Source organism: Nipponia nippon, unplaced genomic scaffold (assembly GCF_047370975.1).
Source record: "Nipponia nippon isolate SJK-2023a ecotype South Korea unplaced genomic scaffold, ASM4737097v1 scaffold_1, whole genome shotgun sequence".
NCBI classification, from domain to species: Eukaryota; Metazoa; Chordata; class Aves; order Pelecaniformes; family Threskiornithidae; genus Nipponia; species Nipponia nippon.
Genome location: NW_028262290.1, coordinates 94,156,973 through 94,177,479, shown reverse-complemented (window position 1 = coordinate 94,177,479; position 20,507 = coordinate 94,156,973). Strand labels below are relative to the sequence as shown.

Here is a 20,507-nt window from a genome sequence, read left to right as displayed (position 1 = left end):
TAAATAATCACGTTAAAGGCTTCCACACGTATTGAGTTTTGAGATAGGATGCTTTAAAATAAAATTTAAAAAAACCTGAAAATCCTGTACCAACAGGAAACCCTAGTCTCAATTTTCAGGCTCATATCTCTAAGATTCCTTGTCAGATTAACCTCAGACTTTACACACACAAAAATCCTCCTCTGGCTAGAGAAAATAATTGAAAAATTGCAAGGAGAAAGCAGCTTTTTTGCAGAAAGTCAGAAAAATGAGGCTTAGCATGTAAAGCTAGGCATAATCTTCACAGTAGAATCACTGGAGGCTTCTTAATATACGAAATATTTTTGGTGTTAAGCTCTATATCTCATAGCCTCACTGTATTGTATTTATAGCCTATCAGACTGCTAGACTTCCTATTGTTTTTCCTGATACTTTTTTTCTGTTTCGAGGCCTTCTTTTGAACAGCAGAATCCCAAACCAATACAGCTGTAGTAGGTGAACAGCTGTCCACTTTTGAGATGCACGGTGCGGCTCTGTCTTCTAACGTGCTCAGTGCTGACTGATGCGAGACATTCCCCAGGTGCTCACATCCAACCTCCCGTCTCTCAGCAGCTTCGCCATTGGGGGACAAGGGCATTAGCTGCGGGACGGGGCTGGAGGGCCTGCAATAGCCTTCTCCTGCTGGCCTGAAGGTTTTGCTGGCAAAAGATACACCGAGCCACAACCACTGCTATGAGCTGTGGTAAATGGCTCTGCTTTTGTTTACACAGAGAGAAGCTCAGTCCCATTCAGTTCTTCCCAATAGTTTGTGAGTATTGCCCTACTGCTTCTGCTTTTGGCTGGCTTCTTCAACCTACTCAGCTCATTAGAGGCTTCCCTTTATCAGAAGTGCAAAAAAATGTCACCTGTTCCCTTCCAATGTCAAAGCCAGCTTCTTGTTACTCTGGTGCAGGCTTGACGGAGGTGAAATCCATGGCCTTCTCTGCCAAGCTCAGAGGTGAGTTTGCAAAGCGTGGACAGTTAGCAGGAGAGGCGTGTCAAAGGTTTACCCCAGCGGGTCACAGGCATGCTAACCCAAAATATTGCCATTTCCTTGAGTTTCGTTTCTTAGGCTATCCAGCTCAGCCCCTGCTTTCGGTAACAGCAAGTCTTGGATGCATTTTTCCCCATTAGACAAAGTGCTTGGATGCCAGTAACTTCGTTATATGTATCATATTGCAACACGACACACTGCTTTAGTTCTTGCACAACATTCAGCACTTTCATGACTTATATTGTTTCTAGAAGAGTCTGATCCTGCTCTTATTGAAGTCAATGACAGGACTTCCATGAAACCCCATACATGCTCAGTATCCATTTAATCGCTCCTCAGAAAGCAATGAAAATATCAAGTGACAGGAGGCAGGTGAGAGAAACGCGTTGCGCTGACTCTGCAGCGGCCAGGTCTTGAGATCAGACCCAGCATTAAAGCTGATCACAGACCCAAAACGCTGTTTTGGCAGCCAGGATCAAGAGCATGGTGGGGGGTGCGGTGGCTGCCTTCCCCAGGGACCCCTGGCAGCTCCCTGTGAAGGGTCGCCCCTTTCCACACCAGCAGGGATTTCAGGCAGGAGGTCAGCTTTGCTGTCCCCTCGCTCCGAGGCACAGCTCACAATGCAGAGGCAGCCAGCTCAGCACGTAGTAAGAAGTCACCGCCCGCCGGCTGAACTAGCCGGCCTAACTCCATTCACCCTCCCCTTCCATTTCCAACATAAGATCAAATTGTTCTGGTGTCCAGTACCTGCTACTGGGGATACATGTTTATTAAGGGTAGAAGCTGATCTCACCATGATAGATGGCATGCACTGTGCTACCTAGTGCCGTGCACCTAAATTTCCCTCAGCCACCCTTCCTCCCCTGCTCAGCCTGGCAATCTCAGCTAAAGAATTCCCCTCAAGAACAAAACAAGCTGTGCGTTGCAGGGAACCCAATTATGATACCGGAGCTGGGATCTGGGCGCTGCCTAAGACTGCTAGCATGAATTTGCTAGAGAATTTCCCAGATACCTTTGTAACTTATTTTTTTGACATTTTGGGGGAAGTAGGGGGAGAGACACTGGAAAACATGCACACCCCTCATACAGTTCTAAGTCAGAGTAAACACCTGAATATGTTCACTGATATGTTTAACAGGTTATGTAGGAAATCGCTAGCTGTTCAAACATGTAATTATGTGTTAACATGCCTACCTAACAGGGCAAAAAATAGCAATGATTCAATAATTGGAGTATGGAATGCTTTTCTTCCTTGTTTCCCTGCAGATTGGAGGCAGCTTATGCACCTTTATCTGTCTAAGTTTAAAAAAAAAAATAAAATAAAATGACCTTTTAGGAGCCCTTCAGCAGCATGGCAATTGTGTTATTCTACTTCTTTCAACAATCAGATAAACTCAAGAACAATGTTATTTCCTGGCCAGGGGAGTAAAAAGTAAGCTATAGTTTCTCACATAACCTGCTTCCTTGTGCTCCTGAAACTCCTACTGCACAGGCAATGTTTTTCCCTGATGACAATTCAAAGCCTAGAGAGCTTTGTTTTTTACCCTATTTAAAAATAAATACATGCTAATTATAGGACACAAATAAAAAAAATCTCCATTCCACTGCGCTGTGCCATCCTGCTACTTGGCATGGCCAGAGGGTTCAGTGCACTGTTGCTGTGAGCAATGGGGAGGGCTGAAAAGGAAAAATCAATGCCATTTCTTGTTCAATTAAGTTCATTGTGATTCAGAACCACCTCCTCACACTGCAGAGCCTGCAAGAGATCAGTGCTGCAATCACTACCTTTTAGCAGCTTGCTTTCTCCGTCTGGACCTGCACAAGCCACTCACTGGCAGGGCAGCACGCTTTGCTCTGAGAAAAAGAAAGAATGGGAAAAAAACCCAAACTGTCCTTACGGGACCCTCTGAAATACATTGTCATAAATCATGGGTCTTCAGGTGGGCACATCACGGAGGGGGAGAGAGGGAAGTTTCCTCAATGACTCATTTTATTTAGATGTCAGAACTACTGCTGTCTTTTTACCCTTCAGTAAAAAAGTTCGCTCTCCTTGCTGCCTCGCCAAGAAATATCTGCAATACATATCTTGCTGCTTGGTCTCGCTCAGGCTAAGCAGTGTGATGGTCTGACTCAAAGTCTTTTGGAAGTCAATAGAAAGATGCTGGCGGACTCTGCTGGACTACAGATCAGATCAGACACCCATATGCCCAGGAATCAGGGGTTAGTAGTCACGCCTATCAAGAGGTCATGACAAAGGATGTTTCTGACCCCGAGGCTCAGGCTGCTGAGGATACCGAGGTCTACCATGGTGCACGGTGCCCCCTCAGTGCCAGCACCAGCACCAGCACCCCACAGGCCTGGTCAGCACCTCCCAAAAAAGGAGCCCAGGATGCTTGTGAGCATGTCTCACTCTAGTGACAGGACAGACAAACTACAACAGCCTGCCACTTTCCAGTCTGCCTTTAATGGCTACTGCCTGCTCCCCTGGTGGAGGGGGCTTGTCCAAGGCCCTTGGGGTTCCCAAATTACTAGGGTCTAGCAGAGCAAACAGTTCATTGCAAAACCCAAAGGCAAGAATGATCAGGGATGGCACAGACAAAGAACAACATGAGAAAGAGATGTAACTCCTTAATATTACTGGGCAAAGGCCTTTGATGCTCACAAAGGTGGTTTTGGATCCTGGATGTGAGTTTGCTAATGGCAATGGATAAGTGATGCATGAAACATCTTAGTCCACAGCTATCCACATCACTTTCCAGCTTCTTTATTGCACTGCTAGATCATGCCGAGGAACAAGACAAGTCCTCAAGGAGGCTGCCAGCTGTTTAGTTGCTCCATGCACCTATGAACAGCGACCATGGAACTGCTCTTGACTTTTCCAGCTGCAATCACCTGCATGGCAGCTGACACGTGACAATGATATTTGAGTTAATTATGCCAATTGTGGCACACACAAATGTGGCCCAAATGTGGGTTCTGAAGATTGGTTTTTAATGAATGTATACTTCTGATCAAGTCATGCCTTTGTGAAACTAGTTCCCAGTTCACATCAAGAAGAACATTTCTACTCAGATTCAGGGGACTTATCTCTCACCTTTCCCAGTTTCCAGTGTCATAAATATGTTCCTAAAGCTAATAGTGGAGAAGGAGGGGGATGAAGAAGTTGCATGTCCTCAGCACCTCTGCAAATCAGATTGCAGATGCATGTACACATCCATCCTCCTTTTCCTTGTCACAGAGCCCTTTTCACCTTTGCATACATTCTTCCTCCCAGATTTCATCCTTCCCAGGAAAGTGAGATCTCACTTGAAGTTCTTGCAATGCACGTGTGACTGACAGAGCATCTGTCCTGGTAATGTTCTCATCAGCCCACAATTAATTAACTCATCATTTTCCTGCTCCCTAAGTCCCCAAGTTCCCCTGAAACTTTGGTTTTCATGAATAAGGACTGATGAAGAAAAAATTGAAACATAGAAGTGGTATCTTCCCATGATAGCTGGAAAACTGATATGGCTGGTTCTTTAAATATATGTTTTTTTTCTAGAACGAATCATAATGACTGTTATAAAGAAATCTCAGAGTGGTATTTCAGTTATTGAAGTCCTACTGTAACTGAAGTTTAACAGCTGCTGTGGCAGTAGATACTCTATAAATCAATGGGAGACACACATGAATCAGAATATCACGCCACTGAGGAACATCCCATCTCATTGTGGTCAATAGAAGTTGTGGTGCTGATGGCCATGGAAGCAGGAAACGTTCACGTGCCAGCAACTTTTAGGACTAGTTATTGATACACACTGAGGATAAAGGTTTTGTGCAGCCGGTTTGTATTCTGGCAACGGTGGTATTATTCCAGACTCGGGGCTTGGTGCTGAACCAAGATCCAGAACTTGGTTACTGGCATTTGCAACCAGAGAAACTGAAATTATCTTAATACCATGGGAGTGCACTCAAGGTTATTCTCACGCAATCAGGATGACTGGTATCTGGACCAAGGCATCTGTTAAGGATGTCAGAGGGTAATCAACAGCTCTGGCATGATACATATGGCTCATCACAAACCTTCCAATTCCTTACGCAGTGTGGATTTCGCCATAATGAAGCAATCACTGGAACCTGCAGGAGCCTGGTGGAGTCCCCAGCACTGGAGGTTTTCAAGACACAACTGGACAGGGTGCTAAATAATCTCATCTGGGCTCCCTTTTCCACGAAAGGTTGGACCAGAGGATCTCTGGAGGCCCCTTCCAACCTTGGCTGTTCTATGGTTCTGTGTTGTATGACAATAGTAAGTCTAGACGCCAGGAAATCCGGCAATATCAGCCTTTTAACAGCCATTTTCCAGGTCTATATAATTCCATCCAGCCTATGATGAAAAGTGTACAGACTGGCCCTAGGTTCATGTTTCTTGAAGGAAAATTTCAGTGGTAAAGATGCTAAGGATTGATACTGCTTTCTTCTGAGACTGCTTTACTGAAACCATCCTACTCTTTGAAACATCCACAGGCACCTTAAGCAAGTCATGTGTTGCAAACATAATTGTAGTGGGTGTGAACTCCATCTGGCTAGAGCAGTGCAGGCTCACGTACCTCCCCTCAGCTTGCCTGGGCTCAGCAGCAATGCCAGTGCTACAATCCGATATAAAGGGGTCATGCTAATAAGATGCAGAATTTCGAGTGCACACACAGGCACCCTCCTAAAAATATATCGCTGAGGAGTGCAGTTAAATGCAGACACTACTGTTTCTGTAATAGATAGTGCTTTCCTTACTTGATTGGCTGGCACGAGCTGATCGTGGTCAAGTGACACCTTGTTGTTTTGAGACTGCTTTTTAAAAGAGAAAATTACTGAAGAATGAACACAGAGGCTGAGCTTTTCAAACGAACCTAGTGAAGTCTGGCGTTCTGGTTTTCCCCTTTGAAAATCCCAGAAGCTGAGACTGAAGATTGCATTATTCTAATCACTTTCTAAGTTTATATCAGATCATCGCTTTCTGTGTCAAATAGGTTACAAATACCTTACCCAGCATTTTCCATTTTTTAAAGATTTGGTATCAAGCAATCACATCTCTTTTACATCTACTCAGCCATATACTTTTTTCTTTCCCAGTTTTATATTTGGAACCACAGCAACAGTTTATATTTTCAGAAATATGTTTTCACAGACATCAAATGACAATGATTTTCATGGTGAAGGACAAGCACTATTTTAGTACAATTTCTAGGCAGATGTGGGACAAAGTCTGGTCTCAGGTCTCACAACTTCAATTTTTTCTGCTTAGCTAAAGTCAGGCATATCCAGCCAGTAACGAAGCCAGATGTCTAATGAACAAGGCCACCCAAAAAAGCTTTAGGAGTCTGGCCGTATTTTTTTAATCCTACCTGTCACATTTTCAGTGTGTTTTCATTATTTTTCTACTTAAATGAAATCTTGGAGGATCATACCGTGAACAGCTATTCATTTATCAGCTAGGTTTAATATTTGCATGTATTTTTCTGGCTGGCTACCTTCCTCTAGGGAAAGTAGCAGCTGAGGGCTGGAAGCCACAGCACAAGCAAGAACAGCCACCTGTGCAGGACTGTAAAGCTGTCAGTCTGTCCCCCCTTCTCGGAGGACCCGCCAGACAGGAGGGTACGCAGGCAGAAGTCACTGGCCTCTGTTTCCTCTCAGCTTCGCTAGGGCCGGATCTCAGGCTGATCGTCAGGGAGAGTAAAAGCAAATAGTCACCTCCTGGTAGAGGCGATGTTACTGCAGGATGAGCGAATATGTTTCTCACACACCCATAGGAGGGACTTTAAATATCACTGTGATCACTGGACCCTCCCCTCCAACCTAAGCCGATGCTTAGAATAAATCAGCCTCTGACTGACAGCACCAAAGATTCAGGTTTTATCCCTATTACTAGCCCGCAACCGTGAACTGAAGAGCCCATGGTGTGACCTGTTTGAAGAGATATTTTGCATTTAAAAAAAAAAAAAGGATGAAGGGAAAAAGAAATGCAGAGACACAGCCAGCTTTACCAGGGAAAGCAGCTCTCTCTGCTACCACGAGCCGGCTGCCTCTTTTGAGGTTCAGCCATGACAGTCAGCCGAAAGCTAAATGAGAAATACATCCGCTAAACGCGGTGGGTCCCCTTGTGGTAGATGGTTTAGATGGAGCTGAGCTCGCTTTATATCAGCTGCCCAGCACGCTGCTCTCCACCCGGTGGGGAGAGCGCAGGGCTGCCCACCCAAATACTTACCCAGCCACTCCGGCGCACGGTGCAGCCCACGCCGCCACGGTGGCTACGGGCTTTGCCGCGCCGAGCAAGGCAGTTTTGCTATCTCTGGCAGAGCTATATCTGGCCAGCAGTCGTGGGCTCTCTCCGCCTGCCTCCACCACGGCAGTGATCACACGCGGCTGTGGGATGACACTGCCGCCAACCCTAACAAGCGGAGCATGAGGCTGCCGCCAGGACGGAGCCCTTTTTTTAAAAAACAAGGGCAAAATCGTGCTGATGAGCAAATTGTCCTAACAGGCACTGAGCAAGGCTCCGTCAGATGCTCCTTTCCTGAAACATACACAGATGTCTCTTAGAGGCGGGCTGATATTCAAGCACTTTCTAATACCATGTTGGGAAAAAAAAAAAAAGAAAAAAAAGGATAGTTTGATAAACAACTGTCCCCACTTCATCCTGCTCCCCAGCTCCCAGCAGAGCTGAGAGTGCTGCTATTTGAGATGGGCTGAAACCGCTGGCTTTTGTTCAGAATCTATAGCGCGACGGGCCCCTTCCTGGGGCAGGGAAGGTGGTAAGGCTGGAGCCGGGCTTGAATTTCAGACAGAGCTGGGCTGCCCCAACAGTCAAGTCAAGAACATTTAGAGGAATTTGGCCAGGCCCTTTTTGCCTCTGTAATTGATGCCTCTAGCTGTTAGGTCTTTTTGTTGTTGTTGTTTGGCCAGAAATCCCCCAGAAATGCCTGTTCTTATGAGATTTGTGGCCAGATTGCCAGAGGCTCCAGTCATTTCGGCGGTGATGGATGTACCAAAAGCCAGATATTAAACTCTTCCTGATTGTGCATTGGAAACTGCCCTGAAGTTCATTCCAAAGCAGATTTACATAGTGTAATGTCAAAAATCATGTTCAACGCAAGCCTCTTGGAGCCAGCCCAACCTTTAACCTGAAGCTATAGCTTGTCTGCCCTCAGAAAAAAAAAGGAGCAAACAAAACCGTAGCAGATATTAATGTATAAATAAACCAATACAGTTATCAATAAGGCAGAGGAGTGAAATGAGAAATTCTTCTTGCTGCAGCCTCCACAACCTGGTGCTTCTGCAAGGGTGCCTTGTCCTTCTTAACAGCAAACACAGCCACAAGTGGCCGAGCTGCCAAGAGCTGGTAGGTCCCATGTTTATATCCATGTACCTCAACCCACACTCCTTTCGGCCTCTTCCTTTTTTATGCTGATAATGCACTGACTGTGAGACATAGAAGATCTTTTGGGCTATCTATCTAACCTATCCCTCCTGGGAAAAGGACAGGGCTCCACATTTTGATATCCACTTCAGTCTCTCCGTTGCATTACAAAAACACCGATTACCACAGCAGCAAAGAGCTGAGTAAAAGTGTTTTGCCTTAGCTCCAGCTTGAATTCAAACCTTTCATTCCTTTGAAAGAGAACATGGTGCACAGTCCGAAGCTTAGCCTTAGCCTCCTTGCTGCCACCAGTGTCTCCAGGAGTGTGTAAAAGACAGCCCTACTCTGGGCTGCAGCTTCATGGCTGAGTGAATGGAAGGGCAAGCTGCCAGGGGACACGGCACCCACTGCCTGTGCTTTGCACTGCATTCACTACCACCATGTGTCCACATGCTGAGCTGGCTCTGGGAGCTGGCTGAAAATGAACCTTTTTTTTTTTTTTTCATTGCTCAGGTTAATTTTCAGCCAGCTCTGTCCTCTAATCCGGCTCGCCATCTGTAGTGGAGATCTATAAATAGGAAGAAGAGGTGGAACAAAAAGAAACGGTGGGAAGGTGCAGAGGAGACAAGCCAGCGTTTTTCATCTGCAGGCCCCAGCTGCCTGCTAGCATAGCTACCCAACATTATACCTGCTTTCCAGTTGAAGAAACAGAGGTTGGGTTTCATGACGGCTTTAAGAGGAGGCACGTGCAGGCTGCCTCTGCACACATTAGGTAGACCTAAAGAGGCAATGCCATTCCCCAGCACTATTTTGTGAATGGAGCTCTCTCTCTCAGCAAGGAAGCTTTTCATCTTGCCCTCCAGTTTCCTTACTTCCAGTTGCACTGATTCATCTAATCCCGTGCAATCCCTGTCCTTGCCTGGTGGGCTTCAGGCATTTGCAGCCCACGGGGATCATGGGGACCCCACCTGGCAGCTGCTGGCCCTCTGTCATCGAGGTCTGAGGATTGTCATGGATGGTTTGTAAAACAGAGGGACCAACTGGGGGCCAAGCACTGCCAGCACAGTGGGTTTGCAAGGAGTGGGGGACCTGGGACCGGGAGGAGCAAAGGTGAACAGTAGTTCTTCCTCCCACCAGCCCCCCTTTGGCTCCTGGAGATGCTACAGATGCTACAGGTGAAGGTCAGGGCTAAGCTGAGGAGGAACAACTTCGCAGTGGGAGAGCCCAGGGGGAAGGCTGTAGGATGGGGTTTTGGCTGGTTACTTTGCACCGGGAGAAGCCCATGCCGGCACCTTTAGGTTCCTCCCACGCTGCTCTCCAGGCGGGGCTGGCCTTCAGGAGGGTCCCAGGAGGGCGTCAGGCTGCGGGAGCACCCCAGACCGAGCCCTGTCCCGGGCAGCGCCCCAGGTAGCCCCGGCCCCCCCCGCCCCCAGCCCTGCCACACCTGTGGCCTGGCCCCAGAGGACGGGGTGCCGCGGCCCACCTCCTCAGGCCGGCCCCACTGCGGCTCCCCAGGGCTACCCCACGCGTGACCCCTTTCCCCGCGCCACCCTCTGCGGTCCCACGGCAGGGCTGCTGCCACCGGGCTTGAGCACAGGCGGCAGGGCCGGGAGAGACCAGCTCCCCCCGCCCCGCTCCCCGCTCCCCCCTCCACCTCAGCCTGGGGGTGACGTCATGGTGGGGGAGGGGCGGGCAGGGGGAGGGGACCCCCGCACCTCCCCTTCCTCCTCCCCGCTCCGCAGCGCGGGGGCCGGGCCGGCCAGCCCCGACGGGGCGGCCCGGGGGCGGGAGGGGGGGTTCTGCCGTGCTATCCCCACCCCCGGGGGGACGGCTCCTCCGTCTGCGTGTCTCGGGGTGTGCGTGGTGTCTGTGTGCGTGTGTGCGTGTGTGCGCGTGTGTCTGTGCGTGTGCGCGTGTCCCCCCCCGCCCCCGCATCCCTCCCGCCCCGGGGGACGGTCCCGGCTGCCGCCCCTCCGCCGCCACTCGGGGCGGGAGGAGCGCGGGGGGGGGGGGGGGGGATGGGAGTTTCTGGGCGATTAATGGGGCGGGGGGACACGGGGAGAGCGGATAAATCCAGCCTGTGATGCCTATAAATGGCGTTTCTCTTCCAAGGTGCACATTTTTTCAAAAAAAAGAAGAAGAAGGGGGGAAAAAACCCCGGTCCGTGTCATCCCCCCGCGTCAGGGCCGGTGGTGGGCGTGAGGCTGTACTTCCTCCGCCCCCTCCTAATGGAGCGAACCATTCCCAGCTAGTCCTCCTCGCCCTCTCCCTCTGCCTCCCTCTTTCTCTCCTTCTCCTCTTGTCTCCCCCCCTTGTCTGCAAAGTCCTCCGCTGCTCGGAACTTGTTGGCAATGCCTATTTTTCAGCTTTCCCCCACGTTCTCCAAAGTAACTATTTAAAGATCTGCAGCCGCAAATGGTTTTACTAAATGTAGGATGGGACTTAAGTTGAACGGCAGATATATTTCTCTGATCCTTGCTGTACAGATAGGTAAGTGGACTGCCAAATTCGGTATCAAGTTGTGCGCACCAAAGCCCGGCTGATGCATGCAGAAGCGGAATGTCGGAGTAACCTGCGCTGACGGCCGCGGTTCGGGGCGGCGGAGGGACCCCCGCTCCCCGCTCCCTCTGCCTCCCTCCCGCCGGCATCCTCGCGGTTCTGCAGGCTCTCAAGGCAGGCGTTCCGCAGGAAAGGGAGCCGATTTCTTATTCCTCTTAAATCACTTTTGTTGTTCGTTTTCCTAAATCAGTGCATGCTCATTCATACTCTGCTTTTTTCCTCCCCCCTCTTATTCTTCCTCCTTCCCCCCCCCCCCCCCCCGTTCTCGCCGTCCCCACGAACGACTGCATTTGTATTTGCTTTTCGGATATCCCCTGCATTCCTCATCATCGACAGTTTGGGGACTCCAGTGCTAAGAAATCCCCTCTCTCCCCGAGGGACAGAGAAATAAGAACCGGCACAAAATGGCTTGCGAGAGATCTAGCTGGAAAGTTTTTTTGCAGAAAATCAGGGGGACAAGCGAAAGGCTCCCTTTGGGAACTTGGAGGCTTTCCCATTTGCAGAGCAGCCTACAAACAAACAAAACCAACGCTAACTTTAAAAAAAAAAAAAATCTACCCGAATGCGGGGATTAGACAAATAAAAATTATTAAGAAATCACGAAGTCCCACCGCCCGGTCGTTAATTTTGTGCTCGGAGAACCGCTGTGAAAAAACGAGCGGGTCCAAAAAATTTCTATATATGTTAAGTTGCTTAAAATAGAACAGGTTTCCCTCCACTCCAATATGTGTTTTTGTGTGCTCGTTGCTGGTTTTGTTTCATATCTTGGGTTTTTCGCTGGTTCTTTTTGTTGGTTTGCTCTCAGGTTCATTTTATTCAACATTTCTTTGCTGAAAATTTTTCGAGTTACAAAGGTTAAGCAGTCTCCAAGTTAATGACCACTTTGGTTCTGTACAGGTATATTTTAAAATTATATACTGAATAAGTATATTCCCGAGCATGATCCAAAACTGGGCTTCAAGGAAAGGGCGATTAAAGCGCATCTTTTATTATCCAGATTATCAGGTGTGAAGAGACCTTTGAAAATATTTGCCTGCAAAGGAATTCTGCTACGATAGAAAAAATGCTCAGCATTGCTATTTAAAGATCCTTTTGCTCGGTCACCCTCCTCTCCAGACAATCTCTGCAGCATTTTGTGGGGACCAAAAGAAAGAAGAGGGGGGGGGGAAAAAAAAAAAAAAAAAAGGAGGGAGAACAAGAAAGGGAGGAAAGAAGGAGGCGAAATGCCTTGAACAGTTTCCTCATCGCGAAAAGAAAAAAATAAGAAATATTGCGATGAAATGTTGACCTCTGGAAAATGTGGATATACGATGCAAACCCCTCCGTTCATATTACCATTCCATTTTAAATGAGGCTGAACTCTTCAGAAGGCCATTTTCTGTACTGTCAGAGAAAGAAGGGGGAAGGCGTTATTTGGATGCTATCCTTAATTTCAGTCCTTGCATTTTTTTTGTTTGTTTGTTCGTTTGGAGGAGGAGGATTTTTCTCTCATTCGTGTTTATTTGAATCACCCGAGGGAGGATTTTATTCACGGTGAAATTTCGAAAGGTGGCTAGAGTCGCTGGGACCCGCCGTCCCCGGGCTGGCGTGAGCATGAGCAGTCAGTTGGAAAGTTACCCCCAAATATCGCCGCGCACCGCGGCGGTGGTGGCGGTGCGGTGGCTTTGCGGTGCCCTGGGAGAGGACGGCTTTGAAGCTCCTCTCTGCTCCTCCTTCGGTATTTCGGGTAACCTCCCCCCCCCCCCCCCCCCGTTCCCCTTCCTCCCTCCCCCGAAATCAGCTTCTGGTTGTCCCTGTGGGGTTTGCAAAGGGCCATTTGCCTTTGCCCCGTCCCCGGTTAATGGCTGGTATGAAATGGATGTTCGGTTCGTTCCTAAAATGTCTATGCCTCCCGCAGCAGCACCAGGGCTTTAAAAAAAAAAAAAAACTATTTATTTGTTTATTTATTTATTTATTTATTTGGGCAGCAGGGAGAGGGAGCAGTCCGAAACCCCGGCCATTTCGGGAGGTGACCGAGCCCCCGCGAAGGCGCCCAGGGCCAGGCGGGGCGGGCCAGGCGCAGCTGAAGGGCGGGAGGGCTGACGGGGGGGAGCGGGTTTGGGGAGGGGGCACGATCCGTCAGGGGTGGCTCCTGCGGTCCTGCCGCACTGCAAACCGCTGCACACTCGTGTCTTTGAAGGACGGGGCGGGGGGGGAGGTCGGGGCCACGGCAAAGCACAAGCGACCTAGTTCAAGAGAAACCCCGCTGTCGTTTGGCTGGGAAGGACCCTCGTCTCTCCCCTTTTGCTTTTTTGGTGGTGGTGGTGGTTGTGGGATTTCGGAAGACTTTGGACCGGGAGTGCCCTGTGCGGGCACACAGCGCCAGGCCGCTCCTGGGAGGGGAGGGATGCTCCGAGCCCCGCTGGTCCCAAACCTGACCCTCCACCACCCTCCCTCCCCGGGCCAGAGGCAGGGCTCCCCTTCGGACCCCCTATTTTCAGTGCAGCCCGTCACGTTTTCGGAGAAATTCGTGGCAATTTGCCCTCCCGTCACCCCCTGTAGCTGCTGGAGCGGGATGGCGCGGGTTTTATAGGAGATGGTTTTCCCCTCGGGATGGTCCGCAGTTCTTCTCTATTTGTTTGCCTGGCTTTTTTTCCTACCGTAGCCAATGTCTGTAGCCTGCTGGGGTTTTGATGTGACGGCTGGCGCTGGTGTGTGTGTAGAGGGGAGTGGCCACCAAGTCGTGTTAGCGATGAATCAAACGGCAAGAGGGGGATCTGGGTTGAAACAGTCTCTTTTGGAGTCAGCCATCTAGCTTGTAACCCGTGCCCGGCGAGGAAAGACACACACACACACACCCCGCCACAGCCATGTCCTGGGGAGACAGACTGGGAGGGGACCCCTACCCGAACAACCCCCCCGGCGGTGTGGGCGGACGGGGGCTCCTCCAAAAAGGGGGGGGTGGGGGGCATCCCCCTCCCGCCCCCGCCGGCCGCAGCGGCATCGCATCTGCGCTGCCCCGAGGTCCAGCCCGGGGCCAGGGACACCACGGCCTCCCCAGGCCCCGCCACTGGCAGGCTGGGGATCAGCATCCCCCCACCCGTGCCCGGGTACCCCAGCACGGCGGCTGCCACAGGCCGTGGCGCCCCGTCCCCCCGCGGGGCCTGGCCCGGCAGCCGCCGGCACCCGGCAGGAGCCATCTCCGGCTCGCCGTCATTCGCCTTCTTTCCCCCTTTGCAGGCGGGTGCTCTTGGGTTTGTTACTATTGTATTTAACCGAGCGCCGCTTCCCAGCGCAATCCCGAAGGATGCCGGGGCAGCAGGTTTGGGGGAGCGGGATTCACCCCGGCCCCTTCCCGCCCCGCTGCCCCCAGCCCCGGCAGCCCCGCGGCCGGCGCCCTGGCAGCTGCCTGCGTGGCTCTGGGGGACGCTTCTTTTCGTGTCTTTCCCTCAGCTCTTTCTAGTGTGGTTTTTTTTTGATTAGTATTTTTTTTTTTCCCCCCGCTGAGTCTCGCACGGTGTCTGCCGAGCGACCTGGGCAATCAGGAGCCGTGTGTGTGCCTGTGTGTGCGCCAGTGTTTGTACGGAGAAACGCGCCTGCCGCTTCCAGGCGGAATTTTCTAACAAAGGAGCAAGTCCGGGAGAAGCAGGCAGCGCATCTTCACCTAGCCTGCCCCCCTCCTCGCCCCTCAGAACAAAAAAAAGAAAAAAAAGAAAAAAAGAAAAAAGACTGAAATCAACGCCGTTAATCCACGGGCACCGAAAACCCCGGTGCTAAAAAAGCCAAGGGCGAAAAGCCCCTGACTCGTGTCCCCGAGTGCCCGATGGCGACCCTGGCTCGCTCCCCCTCCCTCCTCCTGCCCCCAAATCCCCGCCGCCCGGCGGGGCGCGCCCATTGCAATGGGGGGGGGGGGGGGGTGTCGGAGGGGGGGCAAGGGACGAGGTGGGGGCAGCGGGGCGGGGGTCGGGGGCGGTGGGGGAGCCGGCGGAGCTGACCTGTGCCCCTGCCCCCCCAGCGTACCTGGTGCAGGCGGTGAGAGCGGCGGGGCGGTGCGATGCGGTCTTTAGGGGCTTCTCGGACTGTTTGCTGCGGCTGGGCGATAACATGGCCAACTACCCGCAGGACCTGGACGACAAGAGAAATCTCCAAACGATCTGCGCGTAGGTCTTTCCTCTCTCCTTCGGGGCCGCGGGGCGGGGGGGAGGGGGGAGACGGGACTCGGGGGTCCCCGGGGCTGGGCGAGGTTGGATGGTGGCGGTGGGAAGGGAAGGGGCAGAAGTAGCGCGGGGTTTGGTGCTTCGGGGTTGGATTCTCTGCTCCGGGGTCCCTCCAAGCGCGCTGCCGTGGGGACAGGCCGGGCTTGGGGAACAGTGAAGTCTGGAGGGAGTTTTTACAATGTCTTTTTTAGTTTTTCCTTCCGTGAATCTGGGTGGTTTTTTTTTTTTCCTCCCCCCCCCCCCCCCCCTTGTGTTCTTTCCCTTCTCCTGCTTTGCAGCGGGGTGCTGCCATGGCCTGCGCGGGGGTTGTTACCCCTTTCCCTGTCGCTGCCTTCGGGCCCCAGGCTCGCTGGCAGGCTCCGGGGTCCCCCCGGGCGCCCAAGGCCGAGGCAGGCCGGGGGGAGGCAGCTCACCCCGGCTGGGGACAGCCGGGGCTGGGGAGACGATTCCTCAGAAAACAAAATAATTAAAAAGAGAAGAGCCCAGCCACGATATTAATCGCCCAGCGGCGGAGGGGGGGGGCGGTCCAGGGGCAGCGCTCCTCCACCCCCCTGCGCCCCTCGGGGGCGTTTCTCCCCAGTTTCGCCCCGCTCCTGGAACAGAGGGGAGGAGAAGGAAGGGGCAACGATAAAGGGGAAAAATACTAATAATAAAAAGGAAGAAAACAACAACAACATATAATAAAGGGAGAAAAAGAGCTCGTCTTGCACAATCGGCTCCTGCTTCCCTCCTTCCCAATTCCTCTCCGCAGCTGGAGGAACTGGGACAGCTGAAAGAGCCCTAAATTTGGGGTAGTTTTCTCCAGAGCTCAGGGCAGCGGAAGGGAGGCGGGGAACCCGGGGCGGCTGCCGGGGGCCGGGGAGCCTCCAGCTCCCGCCTCGCCCGCCCCGCTTCGGGGTCTCCCGTCCCGGGCAGGGAGGCAGAAACAGGCATTTTCGATGCGTCTGGAAAAAAAAAAAAAATATATATATATATATATCCGGCTGCACAGGGTATTCTCCCGTCTCCCCCTTACCGTTTTCCGGCACAAACTCCCCCCGCTGAAAAAAAAAAAAAACCAACAAAACAACAACCAAACAACAATAACAACAACTCATATTTAGAAACGAGATAAGGTCCTTAGACATAAATATGTTTGGAACAGTTTTTTTCTGATTTTGCTCCGCGAAAATCAGAAAACGAAGGACGTTAAATGGGAAGGTGACATGGAAAGGAAAGGAAAGGAAAGGAAAGGAAAGGAAAGGAAAGGAAAGGAAAGGAAAGGAAAGGAAAGGAAAGGAAAGGAAAGGAAAGGAAAGGAAAGGAAAGGAAAGGAAAGGAAAGGAAAGGAAAGGAAAGGAAAGGAAAGGAAAGGAAAGGAAAGGAAAGGAAAGGAAAGGAAAGGAAAGGAAAGGAAAGGAAAGGAAAGGAAAGGAAAGGAAAGGAGAAAGAAAAGGAAAAGGGGAAAGGGGAAAGGGGAAAGAAAAGGGGAAAGGGGAAAGGAAAAAGGAAATGAAAGAGAAGAGAAGAGAAGAGAAGAGAAGAGAAGAGAAGAGAAGAGAAGAGAAGAGAAGAGAAGAGAAGAGAAGAGAAGAGAAGAGAAGAGAAAAGAAAAAAAGAAAAGAAAAGAAAAGAAAAGAAAAGAAAAGAAAAGAAAAGAAAAGAAAAGAAAAGAAAAGAAAAGAAAAGAAAAGAAAAGAAAAGAAAAGAAAAGAAAAGAAAAGAAAAGAAAAGAAAAGAAAAGAAAAGAAAAGAAAAGAAAAGAGAAAGAAAAGACTCTGTAACTCTCCTCTCTTCTCTTTCTACCTAGAGATTTGTGAGCCAAGCACCTACTAAGGCTGGCACCTCGCTGTAAATGCTGGCTTGCGGTTTACCTCGTGTCCTGCATGAGGAATAAATACCCAGGGGCAGCAGCGTCCTAATATGATGTCCTTTGGCCCTGGCGTGCCGGACCAGAGCTGGTCGCGACCTATAAAATGTACCTCTTTTCCAAGCAAGACCCTTTCCCCGACCACCTCCCACCACCCGATTGCCTTCGCCCTGTGCCGGGATGTGTATTGAAAGGAGATGGGAAAAGATTTAATTTTCCTTTGGGAGATGCAATTACAGCAGAAATACTGCAGGAGAGGCACACTCTCAGACTCTGGCTTCTCAGTATCTCATTATTTATTACAAATGTAGCAAACATTGGGAGTCTACAACTAGCTTAGAGTGCTCATAAATTAGAGGCTGTAGGACTACTTTAAAAAAAAAAAAAAAGAAAATCAAGATCCAAATTTGCAGGCGCCTGCCTTGAGGAAAGGGGAAAATAAGAGAGAAAGGCAGATTCGGGGTGATTTTCGATAACCCAGAAGCGGAGAGAAAAGGTCGTCCCGTCCCCCCCAGGTAGGGCAATGGAACGGGTCCTGCCCCGGTGGCAACCCCCGGTCCAGACCCGGTGAAGAAGGGAATTAAAAGAAAAAGGACAAACGTGTGGGAACAGCTGGAAATTACCCTGGGGCAGGAGAAACGCTTCGCTGCACACAGACCCCTGGCAACGGACGGGGAGTCCCCCGCGCCGCGGGCCGGTGCGGGGCGCCCGGGAGGGACCGGGAGGGGAAGATGCTCCTTCCTCCTCCTCCTTCTCTTCTCCTCTTCCTCCTCCTCCTACTCCTTTCCTGCCCCCGCCCCGGGGGATCCCTCCCGAGGGTTTCTTAACGCTGCACCAGGACCCTCTAGGATGCCGCCTCCGCCTGGGAGAAGGGGCGCCTTTCTCACCCCCATCTGCCCGCTCCCACCGGTGACGAAAAACCCTTGGGACGAGCCCGTGGGCTTTGAGGCTAGCGTTTGCCAGCCGAGGGGCGCACGTCCTCTCCTCCCCGCCAAGCAAAGATCCAGCAAAGCAATTTTTGCCGCATCCCGCCCAGCTGGGGCTGGTGCCGGAGGCAGGGTTGGGGAGGGGGCCCCCCGAAACCGCAGCCAGCGGCAGCCCCCCCGGGAGCTGCCAGGAGAGCCGCTGCTCAGCGCAAAGCGTGGGGCAGCCCGGGGAAGGCGGGGGGCCGGGGATCCCCCCACGAAACCGGTGTCTCGGGTGGGAGGGGTGGGGGGGCAGGGGCCGGGTTTTAGGGCTCCCCGGGCGCCAGCCCCCCTTAAGGAATGCCCCCGCTCAGCTCGGCCGTCGGGGCGTCGGGAGGCCCGAGGGGGCGGCCCCCCGGGAAGGTGGGTGCCTGCCTGTTTTGATGCCGGCTGCTCTCCCCTCCTGCAGGTACTGGGATGATTTCCACGCCTGCACCCTCACAGCGCTCACCGATTGCCAGGAAGGAGCGACAGACCTCTGGGAGAAATTGAGACGGGAATCCAAAAACCTCGATTTCCAAGGCAGCTTATTTGAACTGTGCGGAGGCGGCAGCGGCGCGGCACCGTCCCTCCTCCCGCCGGCTGTGCCCCTGCTGCTGGCGGCTCTGTGGGCCGCCCTAGTGACCTGGCTGCCTTTCTAGGGGGGCGAGCACACCCACACCCACACCCTCTCCATGTGCTGGATCTATAGAGGAAGGGTCCATCCGTTGCTTTGGGGACGTTGTGCTTTTCTGTGGTTGATGATGATGGTGGTGGTGGTGGTGGCTGATGGTGGTGAAACACCCATGTAGGACTGTGGAAGCGTTCTCCCTTTATTTTTTTGTGTTTTATTTGCCAAATGTTACCAAACAGGCAGCGGCGCGCAGCCCAAATCGGACCTCAGCTTTACTATCGCTTCGAATCAAAAATAGAAAAAAAAAAAAAAAAAAAAACACAAACTCGAGCCCTCGTTGTGCAAAAGCAATCTCAGGAACGGCTCTGGGCCACCTAATGCTAAGGTTGTCAGCGGCCGGGATACCTCCCGGCGGGCCGCGGGCTCCTCTAAAAACGTGGCAGTGTGCGAGGCGAGAACAAAAACGCAGGCAAAAAAAGGCACTGGCGAGGAATCCAAGGTAGATGTCCACGTGTGAAGCATATGGTGAATAATTCACAATCTCTCATCTTTCCTCCACAGTCGCTTGTTTTTTGGTCATTCCACTGCAAAAAAATAAAAGTAAAAATAAAAATAAAAAAGAGCATTTTTCCTCGAGTGGAAAAGAGAGAGAGAGAGAGAGAGAGAGGGAAACGAACAGTTAAGGAAGGAAGGAAAGAAGGAAGGAAGGGAAGAGCGAAAGAAAGAGATGTGTCTAAATGCCCGGAGGAGTGAAGGAATGCTGCTAACAGATCTCTGAGAGTTTACCTTTACTTGCTGTTCGAAGGCATCTTTCCGAATTCACTGCCTTTAATTTTTTCCTCCTCTTTGTTTTAGATGTTACACATACCAGTAAAATACCTGAATATCCAACCGTAGAGATCACAAAAAGGGGGCTTAAATGTAAACCTAAAGAAAAAAAAAAAACAACAGCAAAATGATTTTGAAAAAAGAGCCTTGATTTTAAAAGAGAAGAAAAATGTAATTTAAACAAAAGTTTATTATAAAGTCAATTCAGCAAAAAAATAACAAAAAAAGATTTGCTACAAAGTATAGACAGAAGTATAAAATAAAAGTTATTGTTTGAAATGAGGGTGTCGTCCTTTTTATAAAATATGCCTAGAGTATCTTGAAAGGGACAGGGCTTTTAAGGCAAGGAAGGCTAAATCCCGAACCGATCCCTCGATGAACGTGGCAATTTCAGTTCAAACAAGGACAGGGCGGCTGAATTGGTTAGTCTCAGCCTTCCTTTTTTTTTATTATTTTTTTTTTATTTCTTTCTGAAAAAATACGCTATAAATCCTCCCACCCTCCTCCTCCGCCTCCTCCTCCCGAGACCCAAACCCTCTGCTCCCCCGATTTCCCCTCTGCCCGGAGCCGGCGAAGGAGACGGGGCGCAGCGGCGTGGGGCGGGCGGCGCGGCGGTCCCGCGGGGGCGGGCGCGGAGCCCCGGCGGAGGGAGGAGAGGGAGGGCAGCAACCACCATTAAGGAGGAGGCTGCGGAGCCGGGGCGCAGAGGAGCCCTTTCATAATTAATAAGGCAGCTCAGCCGAAGGAGCAAGGGGAAGGGGGGGACGGGGTATTGATTTCGCAGCAGAAGCTGCTCTAACCTCGGCTATTTATAGGCGCCTGATGCCTTTATAAAGAAATACGCATCAGAGAGTAAACACGTCCTTTTTGCCTACGAGAGCCCAGCTGGCGACCGGGGGTGGGTGGGCGAGTGGGTGACGGGGAGGTAGGGGCCGCGAATTGGTGTGAGGTGATTTATTCCGGTGGGGAGCCGTTGCCTGTGCAATCGCTCTCCTTTGCCAATGTGTAGGGTGGCAGGGTCTCTCTCTCTCTCCTTCGCCCCCTCTCCCTGCTCCCCTTCCTTCCCAAGGTCCGCAATGTAATGTGTAAGCA

At 51.3% G+C, this 20,507-nt stretch overlaps 1 protein-coding gene across 1 annotated transcript; it reads left to right on the top strand.

The window, feature by feature from the left end:
• The first annotated feature begins 10,463 nt into the window (after window positions 1-10,463).
• Window positions 10,464-19,697, top strand: NRN1 (neuritin 1). The gene is made up of 3 exons (XM_087737198.1): window positions 10,464-10,895; window positions 14,959-15,103; window positions 18,384-19,697. Exons 1-3 carry the CDS (start codon window positions 10,841-10,843, stop codon window positions 18,613-18,615), a joined length of 432 nt encoding a protein of 143 aa, XP_087593324.1. The 5' UTR covers window positions 10,464-10,840; the 3' UTR covers window positions 18,616-19,697.
• Window positions 19,698-20,507: the final 810 nt, after the last annotated feature.

Coding starts and splice junctions, on each gene's coding strand:
- NRN1 (XM_087737198.1), top strand. CDS start 10,841: ATGGGACTTAAGTTGAACGGCAGATATATTTCTCTGATCCTTGCTGTA. Junction 10,896..14,958: donor GATCCTTGCTGTACAGATAG/GTAAGTGGACTG, acceptor CTGCCCCCCCAG/CGTACCTGGTGCAGGCGGTG. Junction 15,104..18,383: donor AATCTCCAAACGATCTGCGC/GTAGGTCTTTCC, acceptor CCCCTCCTGCAG/GTACTGGGATGATTTCCACG.